We start from the raw sequence: 13119 nt of genomic DNA, 5'->3' as shown, positions 1-13119 counted from the left end.
AACTAACAGAGACCAAAGAATGTTCTACCCTGGCCACTGAGCATTCAGCGCTGCCTTAGCTTGACGTGTGCTTTGTTGATGCAATGACTTATTGGTTTCCAATGAGATCCTTGCATTGTTGCACTGCTTCCAACAGAGCTTTGAAGCATATCGTTCGCTCCTAACGCTGTCAAAGAAACATCTAATCTATGTTAAAGGCTGATACTTCATGCTGCAGATGGCTGACGGTGGGAATGAATGTCGAACTCTGATTCTGTTCGAAGAGATTTAAGTTGTCTCTCGGTCTGTTTCCACTGTTATCCTCTCCTCCACATCCTGTCTCCCCCATCCCCGTCAGAGTGTTGATTATTCCATAGCCTCGCAGCAGAGACAATCATTCAAAGCGGTTGTGCCATAACACCTGAGAGGAGTGTGTCACACTTTCTCTTCTTGCTCCAAGTTTTTATTCACTCATTCCCCTCCATGGGAATTAACCTCACCTTTCCAATCAAGCAACTCCAATAAATATGGAAGTTTTCTTGCCGCTGTAAGAGCAGTGTGAGTTCAGGGCCGCAGGCGTGTTCTGTATACCAGCGATAAAGCCTGAGCACAATAGAGTGGAGGAGTGGAGCTGGCTTCAAGTCATGCCATGGGTATGGAGGAGGGAGGACAGCTTCTCTCAGCCTCATCGTCTCCCACACATACTGATCAGGGCTGACTTACTTGCAATGACACTTACCTCTCCCTTACTTCCTAAGGTAGCCATTAAACCTCCATCACATGACTGATGAACTCAACTTCGGTATTTGAATATCCCCCTCAGCAGTCCAGTCTATGAACAACCTTCTAGTAAATCACCCTTCAGCAGAAGGTTGGTTTCAACTCTCTTCTTCAAACTTCTTGTTTCTAATAGGTGTCTATTTGGTGATGAATATGTATTATCTGCAGTTTCCATGTAATCAACAGACTCGAGTATATCAAATGTACAGTAAAAGTAGTTAGACTGCATGCAATTGCATGTCAGATTACCATGAACCACAGGGTGTTATGTATATCTATAGTGAGGGGAGAAATGAAATGTTGACAAAAATCCATTAAAGATTACTGGGGAAATTTGAGTGTCTGTAGGTTCTCAAGTGGGTTTTTCCTATGTGAGACCACCTGTGCTGATTTGCAACTGTGAGAGGCTGATTATCATGGTTTGTTCATACAGCACCCTACAGTAGCATGCAGTTCCAGTTTGATAGTGGGGCAGTCTTGCTTTAAGAAATGTGATACAGTCTTTACACTCAGCCGGGCTGTAGAGGAACACTCATTACTTAGTGCTCGCTGAAGGGGACAGAGCTAGAGCGTGTGCTCAGAGGCTGCCTCTCAATGGGAGGAGGATGCAGATGGAGAAAGCGAGAGAGAGAGAGAGAAAGAGAGAACGCGAGAGGGGAGATTCTACAGCAGTAAATGAAGGATTGCTCCTTATGTGCCTGTAAACGCGAAAAGCCAAATCTATTCTGTGTCAGTGCCAGGGTCTCCTCAAGGGAAGCCAGTGATATTTCAAAGGTGGAAATGGCAAGGCTCTAAATGTGTTGTTTCTGACTGGCTCAGCTGTCAGCTTTCAGTCACTGTGCCCAACGCTGTTGGTTGTCCTCAGACAAAGTGAAGAAAAGGAAGGAAGAGTAGTGTGACGAGTCAAAGGAGTTTGGGAGTCTCAACCTAAATCAAGGACGGAGTTGGATGGGGATTCCACATCAGCCTCAAGATGGATGGATTTAAAACAACGTGTTAGAATACTTAGGTAAGAGACGTACTGTTTAAAGAAGAGAGAGAGAGACATGTTTACTGTATGGAGGGAAGTAGAAATACACATTCACCTATAAGTGAATTCAAATGAATAAATGGAGACAGTTTTATAAAATCAGCATCACTTGTTTAACATGTTCACAAAGATTAAAGTGTGTTTGCACATATGTACTGCATTAAGCAAATTCCTTAGAGGTACGGTGCTCTGTTTCCTTCACACACTTTATTTGTAGTAACATTGCTTTGCGTACTCAATATTTACTGTTTATTTTATGTTGTGGATTTAATTTTCCTCTTTTTTTCCAAGGATCATTTATACCAAATGTCAATGGCAAATAAGTGCAGGTTACACAGAGCCTGTTCAAATACATAATGCATGAAGGATCAAATGTACTGACGTTTTCTCAACCTTTTATGTTATTTACTGTACTTACATGAACACACATGAGTACATGAACACATTTAATAGAGCATCAAAAATAACTATGTAATATGGTTTGCTGACCTTTTTACAAAGGTAAGGTTCTCTAGATCACGGAGACTGTAATATCTAAGATGAGCTGCTGGAAGAAATTTCCTCACGGAAGTACCATTCTTGAAACCCAATCCTTTTAGGTAGAAGAAAAAAACTCTAAAAATGCTAAAATTGCTAAAATTTGCTAAAATCTGCTAAAATTTCACGCAGACACGGTAGGCTGCATTCAGAGAAAAGGCTGTGCAAAATCATTTGAAACCTAATCTAAAAAAGATATTAAAAGCTAATTTGCCGTTGACATGCTCCTTGAAAATGTATTATTTTGTAATTTGTTGAACAGAAACACTGCTTGCAGACAACCCTTCTAGTTTGTTGATGTGAGGATCTTTTGACAGAGGTAATTATTTTGTTTATAACTGAGAGAAAAAAGGCACTGAAATGGAATCTAATAAAAAATCGTATTACCCGACAAAGGCACCGGACCAAAAGCTATTTCGCTTTCACAAGCGTGACTAAAATTGGATAATTCTGTACTCTGTTCAATAGAATCACAATTTAATGCTATCACCTCTACAACGTTTGTTGATGTCAAGATCTCTTGACAGAGGCAATTGTTTCAAATATTGAATCATTCTGAAACCAACCCTAACCTTAACCTGGGGTCTGCATGTGCCTTATATAAACATCTTTTGAGAGACATTACATGTCTTTGGATTCCCATTACAGTTCTGTCACTGTCACAGCCTTGTGATATCCAAAAGCCATCCATAGAAAAGAGTTGGCAGCTAACTGCCTGCGAGCCAGGAGAGAAATGTTGTCTTTTTTATTTCAATTTTTGGTTTAAAGGCATGCAAGAAGAGAGCGAGAGAGAGAGTCAGGAATTGAAGAGGGAGTCAGCCTGTCAGTGGAAAACTCAGCTGCATGGAAAACGTCCCCAGGGGCCATTCCACAATTGCTGCTGCGCTGTGGCTCAGGGACGAGATAGGGCAGGAATAAAAAAGATTACAAATGAGCAGTTGATAATCACACTTAATGATACACTGCTTGTTATGGCGATTATGTGGAAGTTCAGCTGGGTCAGTGTACCAGGACATATTTTTCTGTGTGTGTGTGTGTGTGCTTTCATGCGGTCATAAATGCCTTTGTGCTTGCGTGTGTGTGTTCCTGTGTGTGTGACATGATGACCTATGATGACATTGACTCTGCTCTCCCCCTTCTATAGCAGATGTGTCCTGTCATGTCCTGGCTGCTGTGCCTGGTCCTCTGGGTCAGTGGGAGGTCCATCCAGCTGTGCCAGGCCACCTTTTATGAGACCATACAGCTACAGCAGCACCATGTGACACGGCCTGGAAGGACCTCCATTCACGTGATTGGTGAGTTGGCTTCTCAACGACAACACCCTATTCGACTTCTGCTTTGTTCCTCCTTTCAGCTGAATGTAAGTCTGAATGTAAGTCTGACCTTGTGAGTCAAATTTCATGAGGTTTATTGTCTTTATATAGCCTTTGTATGGATATTTGCGGTACTCCACGTGTGTTTGATAAGATATTACAACAACAAAGATGTTACTTCAAACAACAAACAATTTATTTTACCTCGGACATCATAGGACAACATAGGACATCATTGGGCATCATAGGACATCATAGGGCATCATATGACATCATATGACATCATAGGGCATCATAGGACATCATAAGACATCATAGGGCAGCATAGGACAGCATAGGACATCATAGGACATCATAGGACATCATAGGACATCATAGGGCATCATAGGACATCATGGGGCATCATAGGGCATCATAGGGCATCATAGGACATCATAGGGTACATCATAGGGCATCATAGGACATCATAGGACATCATAGGGCATCATAGGGCATCATAGGACATCATAGGGCATCATAGGACATCATAGGGCATCATAGGACATCATAGGGCAGCATAGGACATCATAGGGCAGCATAGGACATCATAGGACATCATAGGACATCATAGGACAGCATAGGACATCATAGGGCATCATAGGGCATCGTAGGACATCATAGGGCATCATAGGGCATCATAGGACATCATCGGGCAGCATAGGACATCATAGGACATCATAGGGCAGCATAGGACATTATAGGACATCATAGGGCATCATAGGACAGCATAGGGCAGCATAGGGCAGCATAGGACATCATAGGACATCATAGGGCATCATAGGACAGCATAGGACAGCATAGGACATCATAGGGCAGCATAGGACATTATAGGACATTATAGGACATCATAGGGCATCATAGGACAGCATAGGGCAGCATAGGACATCATAGGGCATCATAGGACAGCATAGGACATCATAGGGCAGCATAGGACATCATAGGACATCATAGGGCATCATAGGACAGCATAGGGCAGCATAGGACATCATAGGGCAGCATAGGACATTATAGGACATCATAGGGCATCATAGGACAGCATAGGGCAGCATAGGACATCATAGCACACACGATAGAACAGCAGAGTATGTACTGCAATGTTTTTGACCACACTGCTGGATGCTTATTTCCTCAAAACAAAATCAATAACAAATGTGCATGGGGCTGTTTCACCTATCACAGATCTCAGCTTTAACTGGAAGGGGATAGGGAGGAGGGCTTGGGCAATATAACTATATTCTACACTGAACAAAAATAGAAAGGCAACATGTAACAATTTCAAAGATTTGCCTGATTTACAGAAATCATTCAATTGAAATTTGTGAACCAAATTTGAGATAAATATGTTTTTTTGTGCATATAGAACATTTCTGTAATATTTTATTTCAGCTCATGAAACATGGGACCAACACTTCACATGTTGCTTTTATATTTTTGTTCAGTATATGTAGAATGGTGTGTGTTTGTATCTTCTTTGTAAATAGTCATGGAGAAAGATTGTAATATTTTTCTTACCGCTTTAGAAAAGGTTATGGTGCGTGTGGTGTCTGTGGGGCCTTAATTTGACAAAGACATTCATTTCTAATAAGCTCGGACTAAACACCCATTAGCTAGCATGCACATTGCACTGTGTTGCGTTTGCCTTTTGTGCACAGATGTTTTGCTGCAAAAGTCCAAGCCCACCTGGCTAGATTGAGTGTTTAGTCATTTCGAGCGACAGTTTGCAGGATCTGACAGAACTATGACCCCCAGTAACTTCAATGCTGAGGTGTGAGTTTATTTACCAACAAACTATTCTCCTCCTTCTGGTTTGGGTGATTACAATCTCTATGAAATTGGACTGAATGGGATGTGGACTACCGGTCATATGGTTCATATGATATAAAGAGAGAAGCATTCCCACGCTGTATAGTAAATCTTGTCAAGGCTTTTCACAGAGGACTGTGCCTATGCTTTTAACTGGGGTGGCAGGTAGCCTAGTGTTAAAGAGCATTGGGGCAGTAACTGAAAGGTTTCTGGTTTGAATCCCCAAGCTGACTAAGTGAATCATATTTTGATATACCTTGAGCAAGGCACTTAACCCTAATTGCTCTGGATAAGACCGTCTGCTAAATGACATAAATGTAATTGAGTGTGCAGCTCCTCAGTGGCTGTTAAATTTGTAATGTCATAGTAGTGCTAAAGCATGTTAGCTGCTGCTGGTATTCAACATGCTGTCAATGTCAGGACAATTATTCACACTACAATATAAAATTCCATGTTCATGTCCTGATGCCTACTGAAGCAGCAATCAAGACTGGTTCCGAAGAAACGGTGCACCATTTCAATGGTTTTATACATCCTCCTACAGCATTTTTTTTAAATACTTAAAGTAAATGTTCAGTGTTCATTTAAAACATGTATTGGGTCAATGTAATAAAGCACAACATGCTGTAGGCTACATGCTCATTAGGTTCTGTTCTTTTCCATGTCAAATATCCACTTTAGTGAGATTTATTTGGAGAAAGCTGTACGCCTGATTGGAGTTGCTGCTCTCTCGTGAGTCTTTGTTGTTTAGATGTCTCTGCTCATAAGCTTTCCTGAAAAGATTGATTGTGCCGGCACTGAAAGCAGCTAATTAGTCTAGCTGCTTGAATCATAAAGCAATGACAGAGGAATAACACAACATGGATGTCATATTAGTAGCTCTAGTCCTTGACAGTAAAAACTACACCGAGAGCCATTTAAAACGACCCAAAAAGCCATTTAAGAGATGGCCTTGTACATAGATAAACAGATACACAGATGAGATGGGACTGGGATAGGACTGTAAATCCTGAGTGTTTCAGTTGCATGTCTGTCCCCCAAAAATGTCTAAACAATAATGAAGGAGACTATGTTTGCTGAGCTTGAGAGCCCTAGCTACCAAATAATGACCTTATGAAATCTCCTCTGAGACGTCAGTGTTGCTGTTCTATGAGCTTTGTGATGGTACAGACCATAATTACATTCTCGCACTGAAGAATCAATCACTTGGGATGTTGGCACAATACCCTCTGACAAACACACGTTTCAGACAAGCATTTAAGAGAGATTACAAACTCAACCAAACGTGAATCCTGGTTAGTTGATATTGTACAAAGCATACAATCCTTATTTTTCTGGATCAGGGGAAAGTGTAAAAGCCTTGTCAATCCTGAATACCATAGTTTTCCTTATCCTCATTCCAGGATAAACAGGATGCCGGTGTTATGAGAACAGAATGGGATGTCTGGATTGACTGTGACACCAGGGCATTTGTTCTGTGTTATGTGTTGTGTGGCTGTTGGATTGGTAGCAGTATTGGGGTTGACGGGTCATGAATTGGTGGCAGGAAGGCCATTGGCTGTAGACCGTTGGGCCAATCATTGAAGCCAGTGACATGCCATAAGTTCAATGTGACTGGTGTTACCACAGGTAATTGAGATCACAAGTGGCTGTAGATCAGTTGTTTCCTTGCCAAACGAAAGTGTTGGGCTGTAGGGGTAAACAGGGCCTCTAATCAGAATAAATGGTAGGCATAGTCAAATGGAAGGTTGTGACTCTTTACATGCTGATCACGGATAAATGCAACTCACATGATGTCCTATATAAACATAAACAACACCTAATCCCAAACAATAGACATTCACTTTGAAAGCCTTGAACACAGGTAGGTCTATATGTATAATTGCCTTGAGCCAATTTTGAAATGTGTTGCAAAAACAGCACAAATCATCCCAAGTCTCCCTGTACTTGAGATGATCACACTGGTGATTACTTCTGCTTTGCAAGGATACTGGTTACCCAACAACAGTAGTACTTGACAGTCCTCCCGGTAGCATTAAGGGCTCTATTCAATCCAAATCGTGGACGTTCAGCTTTACAGTGTGATTGGATTTTAAAGGTAATGTTCCTGCTTCAGTGGAGGCTGAATTCACGGTAAACGCTGCACATGTCGGCTGAATGGGAAATGACCTGTACATTTCTATTGCGGAATCTGTAACACTTCAGCTTTACATATTGAATAGAGCCCGAAGTCTTTCCAGGCCCAGGCCCAGCACACTCTAACTCTAGTTTGGAAATAGGATTCCTGAATAGATGATTATGTATGTCCAGTGAATCAGGAGGAGGTAGTGTCCTCCTCTCCACCCTGCAGCTGTACTTATAGGATGTAGCATCAGCCAGAGCTCCAATCTCAGACGTGCCGTGGGTTGTTTTACCTTTGGTGCAGACGGACAGTGTGGCTTGCTGAGCTAAGGGTCACATGAATCACAAGGTGCCGTATTTATCCGGTGCAAGGAGCGTGAACAACAGCGCACAAAAGAGGAACAGATTGTCAGTAGTGGTGCATGGATAAAATCATTGGGGAAGCCAGGCTGGGTAGAAAAGCCATATTACAGCATGTGTTGTGATAATTGCAATGTTTTTTTAAACTTTTACTTCACTCCATTCCTAAAGAAAATGATTGACTTTTTACTCCATACATTTTCTTGTACACCCAAAAGTCCTCATTACATTTTTTAATGCTTAGCAGGACAGGAACATTGTCTAATTCACACATTTATCAAGAGAACATTCCTACTGCCTCTGATCTGGCGGACTCACTAAACACAATCTTCATTAGTAAATTATGTCTGAGTGTTGGAGCATGCCCCAAGCTATCTGTAAATAAGTTAAAAAAACAAGAAAATTGTGCCACCTGGTTTGCTTTATGTAAGGAATTTGAAATAAATGTTTACCTTTGATACTTGAGTATATTTTAAACCAAATACTTTTAGACTTTTACTCAAGTAATATTTTACTGGGTGACTATCACTTTTACTTGAGTCATTTTCTATTACGGTATCTTTACTTTTACTTAAGTTGATCTTTTTCCACCACTGAACTAAGAGGTCTAGCCCGAACCATGAAAAACAGCCCCAGACAGATTATTCCTCCTCCATTAAACTTTACAGTTGTCCCTTTGCATTGGGGCAGGTCGCCCCAATCCAGATTCGTCCGTCGGACTAACAGATGGTGACGCGTGATTCATCACTCCAGAGAACTAATTTCCACTCCTCCAGAGTCCAATGGCTGCGAGCTTTACACCACTCCAGCCAACACTTGGCATTGTGCATGGGGATCTTAGGCTTGTGTGCGACTGCTCAGCCATGGAAACCCATTTCATTAAGGTAGTGAGTATTGCAACCGAGGACAGATGATTTTTACGTGCTACACGCTTCGGCACTTCGCGGCTGAGCCGTTCCTACTCCTAGACATTTCCACTTCACAATAACAGCACAATAACAGTTGACCGGGGCAGCTCTAGCAGGGCAGAAATTGGATGAACTGACTTGTTGGAAAGGTGGCATCCTATGACGGTGCCACGTTGAATGTTACTTAGCTCTTCAGAAAGGCCATTCTACTGACAATGTTTTTCTATGAAGATTGCATGGCTGTGTGCTCAATTTTATACACCTGTCAGCAACAGTTGTAGCTGAAATAGCTGTAACCACTAATTTGAAGGGGTGTTCACATACTTTTGTATATATAGTGTATATAGACCTACAGTGGGGCAAAAAAAGTATTTAGTCAGCCACCAATTGTGCAAGTTCTCCCACTTAAAAAGATGAAAAAGGCCTGTAATTGTCATCATAGGTACACTTCAACTATGACAGACAAAATGAGAGAAAAAAAAAATCAGAGAAAATCACATTGTAGGATTTTTAATGAATTTATTTGCAAATTATGGTGGAGAATAAGTATTTGGTCACCTACAAACAAGCAAGATTTCTGGCTCTCACAGACCTGTAACTTCTTCTTTAAGAGGCTCCTCTGTCCTCCACTCGTTAACTGTATTAATGGCACCTGTTTGAACTTGTTATCAGTATAAAAGACACCTGTCCACAACCTCAAACAGTCACACTCCAATCTCCACTATGGCCAAGACCAAAGAGCTGTCAAAGGACACCAGAAACAAAATTGTAGACCTGCACCAGGCTGGGAAGACTGAATCTGCAATAGGTAAACAGCTTGATTTGAAGAAATCAACTGTGGGAGCAATTATTAGGAAATGGAAGACATACAAGACCACTGATAATCTCCCTCGATCTGGGGCTCCACGCAAGATCTCACCCCGTGGGATCACATGAACGGTGAGCAAAAATCCCTGAACCACACGGGGGGACCTAGTGAATGACCTGCAGAGAGCTGGGACCAAAGTAACAAAGCCTACCATCAGTAACACACTACACCGCCAGGGACTCAAATCCTGCAGTGCCAGACGTGTCCCCCTGCTTAAGCCAGTACATGTCCAGGCCCGTCTGAAGTTTGCTAGAGAGCATTTGATGATGATCCAGAAGAAGATTGGGAGAATGTCATATGGTCAGATGAAACCAAAATAGAACTTTTTGGTAAAAACTCAACTCGTCGTGTTTGGAGGACAAAGAATGCTGAGTTGCATCCAAAGAACACCATACCTATTGTGAAGCATGGGGGTGGAAAAATCATGCTTTGGGGCTGTTTTCCTGCAAAGGGACCAGGACGACTGATCTGTGTAAAGGAAAGAATGAATGGGGCCATGTATTGTGAGATTTTGAGTGAAAAACTCCTTCCATCAGCAAGGGCATTGAAGATGAAACGTGGCTGGGTATTTCAGCATGACAAGATCCCAAACACACCGCCCGGGCAACATTTCAAGGTCCTGGAGTGGCCTAGCCAGTCTCCAGATCTCAACCCCATAGAAAATCTTTGGGGGGAGTTGAAAGTCCGTGTTGCCCAGCAACAGCCCCAAAACATCACTGCTCTAGAAGATATCTGCATGGAGGAATGGGCCAAAATACCAGCAACAGTGTGTGAAAACCTTGTGAAGACTTACAGAAAACGTTTGACCTCTGTCATTGCCAACAAAGGGTATGTAACAAAGTATTGAGATAAATGTTTGTTAGTGACCAAATACTTATTTTCCACCATAATTTGCAAATAAATTCATTAAAAATCCTACAATGTGATTTTCTGGATTTTTTTTCTCATTTTGTCTGTCATAGGCCTCTCATCTTTTTAAGTGGGAGAACTTGCACAACTGGTGGCTGACTAAATACTTTTTTGCCCCACTGTATCATCTGATGTAAGAAGGGCTATATAAATGAATTTGATTTGATTAGTACTGAAAAGTAAACACTCTTGCCACTGTTGCTAAGTTTTATTTCGTTTTTCAATCACACTTTATCTCTACAAACTCATAGTTAACTCATGCATTAGCTGTGTCCCATGTTTTGAACTTACTTTACAAACTGAACCATATGCTCAAAACAAACATATGCAATTAATCTATAGTGATATGGTTATATATAAATTATATATATGTAAAAGTTATATTTATTTTAAATGCAAAATGCTGTCTGTCAGACAGTCCATTTTCCCATGTGGTGTGTGTGCACTTAACAGTGATCTAAATCCAGTAGAGGGAAACACATGCCATCTTAAATGAATCTGGAGTGATTGTATTGTAATTATGTACATTCTTCAAAGAGGAGGAAAGATTGGTGCTTTAGATAGGAAGAATCCTGTTGAGTGGTTGGCCTAAAGCTTAGTTCCATGTGGAGATGTCAAGAGAGACAACAGAGAGGAGGTGGAAGGAGACAGAAGCCTGAGGTGGTCTCATCAACTCGCTCTCACCTACACTATGGCTGGCAGGGCTTGAACTCAGACAGTGTTGAACTCTACTTGGCTGAATGGTTCTTTCCTAAAAGCCCTGAAGATACAACATCAACATCATGTTTGTGTACGAAGACTCCCAGTATCATTTTAATTCTCCGTGCAAATAAATACTTTAACTGACAGACACAAAAACGTTACATACATTTTTTTTTTTTTGCGATAAAGAAATCAGAACTGAATCCACACAGGTCAAAGTATAATATTTAGGTTAGATGCCGAGGTTGTAGGTAGGTTACACTATTTTAACGTTGCTTGCAAGCTACATGTTTTTCATTGTGTATCGCTCTGTAAAACAGAGTGAGAGAGAAAGAGAAGGAGCACAGATATTTCCCCCATGCTGTGTAACAAAGAACAGCCAGTGTACTAGTACAGTACTACTCATTTGCCAAAGACAGCAGAGGAAAGGAGTGGAATGTAATAGCTGAACAGAGACGGCAACCAGGCTACAGTGCTTACGTCCTCGCCAGAAACAAACATGGAAAATGGATTTTCAGCTGTCGCAAACATTGTTTGAATCCTTCTCTGAGTTCTAGAGAGTGACAGTTTAATAGCCTTATATAATGCATCCTCATGGCACGTTATTTAACTTACATTTCCCTCATCCTGCGCTCAGACCTCCGCTGAGAAGGCTTGGGTTAAAATACAATTTGAAATCTTTCATATACTTTGAGCATTTGCTTTGGTCTGCCTGGAGTGCCAGGTGGGAGGGGTTTGCACTTTTGAGACGTTTGTATTGGTTCCCATTGCAACAGGCAAGCTTAATCAAGCACAGATACAATATTTGAAATGATTTCAAATAGTATTTGAACCCAGGTCTTCCTCAGAGCCATGCTCTCACCAGTCTCATCCCAGCCTCCCTGCAGTGTTTATGGGAAGTGGCATGCAGCCTGAGCTCCAGGCCCTGCTACATCTGGAGCCTGCCAAGGCCACTTTGGCACAATATTCTCCATACATGCCACAGTGTTGCCCCAGAGGACCAACACTCCATACAGCTCCATTATGCGATGTATTGAACCTTTCTAGACTAATGCCCAGTCTATAAACTATTTTCATAGCATTTGCCACATGCCACATCAGACTTTGGGGTCTCCTTCAGGGGAGGATAAAAAAAAACTAGTGATGTGCCAATTTTGGATTTTGGATTTTGGATTTGGGCCACATATTCTCAGTTATTTTGTGTCTTTGGTTCAACTAGGTGAAAAATAATCATGTATGGATACAGGACACTTTGGACATGCAATACCCTTGTTATGTTCAGTATAGGAGCGATATTGGATTTTACAATTCGATTTCCTCACAATTTTCTCTCTTGGAAACCATGAATAATTCAATACATAAGACACGTGGGCTTAGTGCTTGTAGATACTTGTTTATACAACATGTTAATTGACAATGTACATGCAGCAGCATTGCGCAAAGGGCTATGGTTTGAGGTCAATGTGTGTGTGCAAAATGAATTTCGGTGGCCTAGAGCTTAATTAATTACCCAGCACTCTTTCTGCTCTGCCTCTGCCAGCTGTTAGCAGCTTCCGACTCTCTGTATGAGGATCTCCGTGCATTAATAACCATGCTACTTCACTCCCACTAGGCTCAGTGGCCGCTGGCGTAGGGGGATCTCCAAGAACGCACACATGCACGCACACACACACACACACAAACAAAGTGTAGAGTGGAGGGGAATTGTTTTGTTTTGCATGTTGGAGTCACACGAAAACAGCAATCCATCAACACAGTGTCAAACAGCCT

The 13119-nt window shown here is 41.6% G+C and overlaps 1 protein-coding gene across 3 annotated transcripts in view; it reads left to right on the top strand.

Moving 5' to 3' along the window:
- Window positions 1–1316: 1316 nt before the first annotated feature.
- The window catches only part of LOC118359458 (chemokine-like protein TAFA-1), a 32429-nt gene continuing 20626 nt past the window's right edge, over window positions 1317–13119 (top strand). Inside the window, exons 1-3 of one of the 3 annotated variants that reach the window (XM_035737976.1) lie at window positions 1317–1768; window positions 2589–2645; window positions 3471–3621. In XM_035737976.1, the coding sequence (XP_035593869.1) occupies window positions 3474–3621 (148 nt within the window). In that variant the 5' untranslated portion in view covers window positions 1317–1768; window positions 2589–2645; window positions 3471–3473. The remainder of the gene's footprint in view (window positions 1769–2588; window positions 2646–3470; window positions 3622–13119) is intronic. The other 2 variants (XM_035737977.1, XM_035737974.1) reach the window with 2 other exon arrangements.

The sequence above is a fragment of the Oncorhynchus keta genome, chromosome 27 (assembly GCF_023373465.1).
Source record: "Oncorhynchus keta strain PuntledgeMale-10-30-2019 chromosome 27, Oket_V2, whole genome shotgun sequence".
NCBI classification, from domain to species: domain Eukaryota; kingdom Metazoa; phylum Chordata; class Actinopteri; order Salmoniformes; family Salmonidae; genus Oncorhynchus; species Oncorhynchus keta.
Note: the sequence above shows the minus strand (reverse complement) of the source record. Positions and strands in the feature narration are given on the sequence as shown.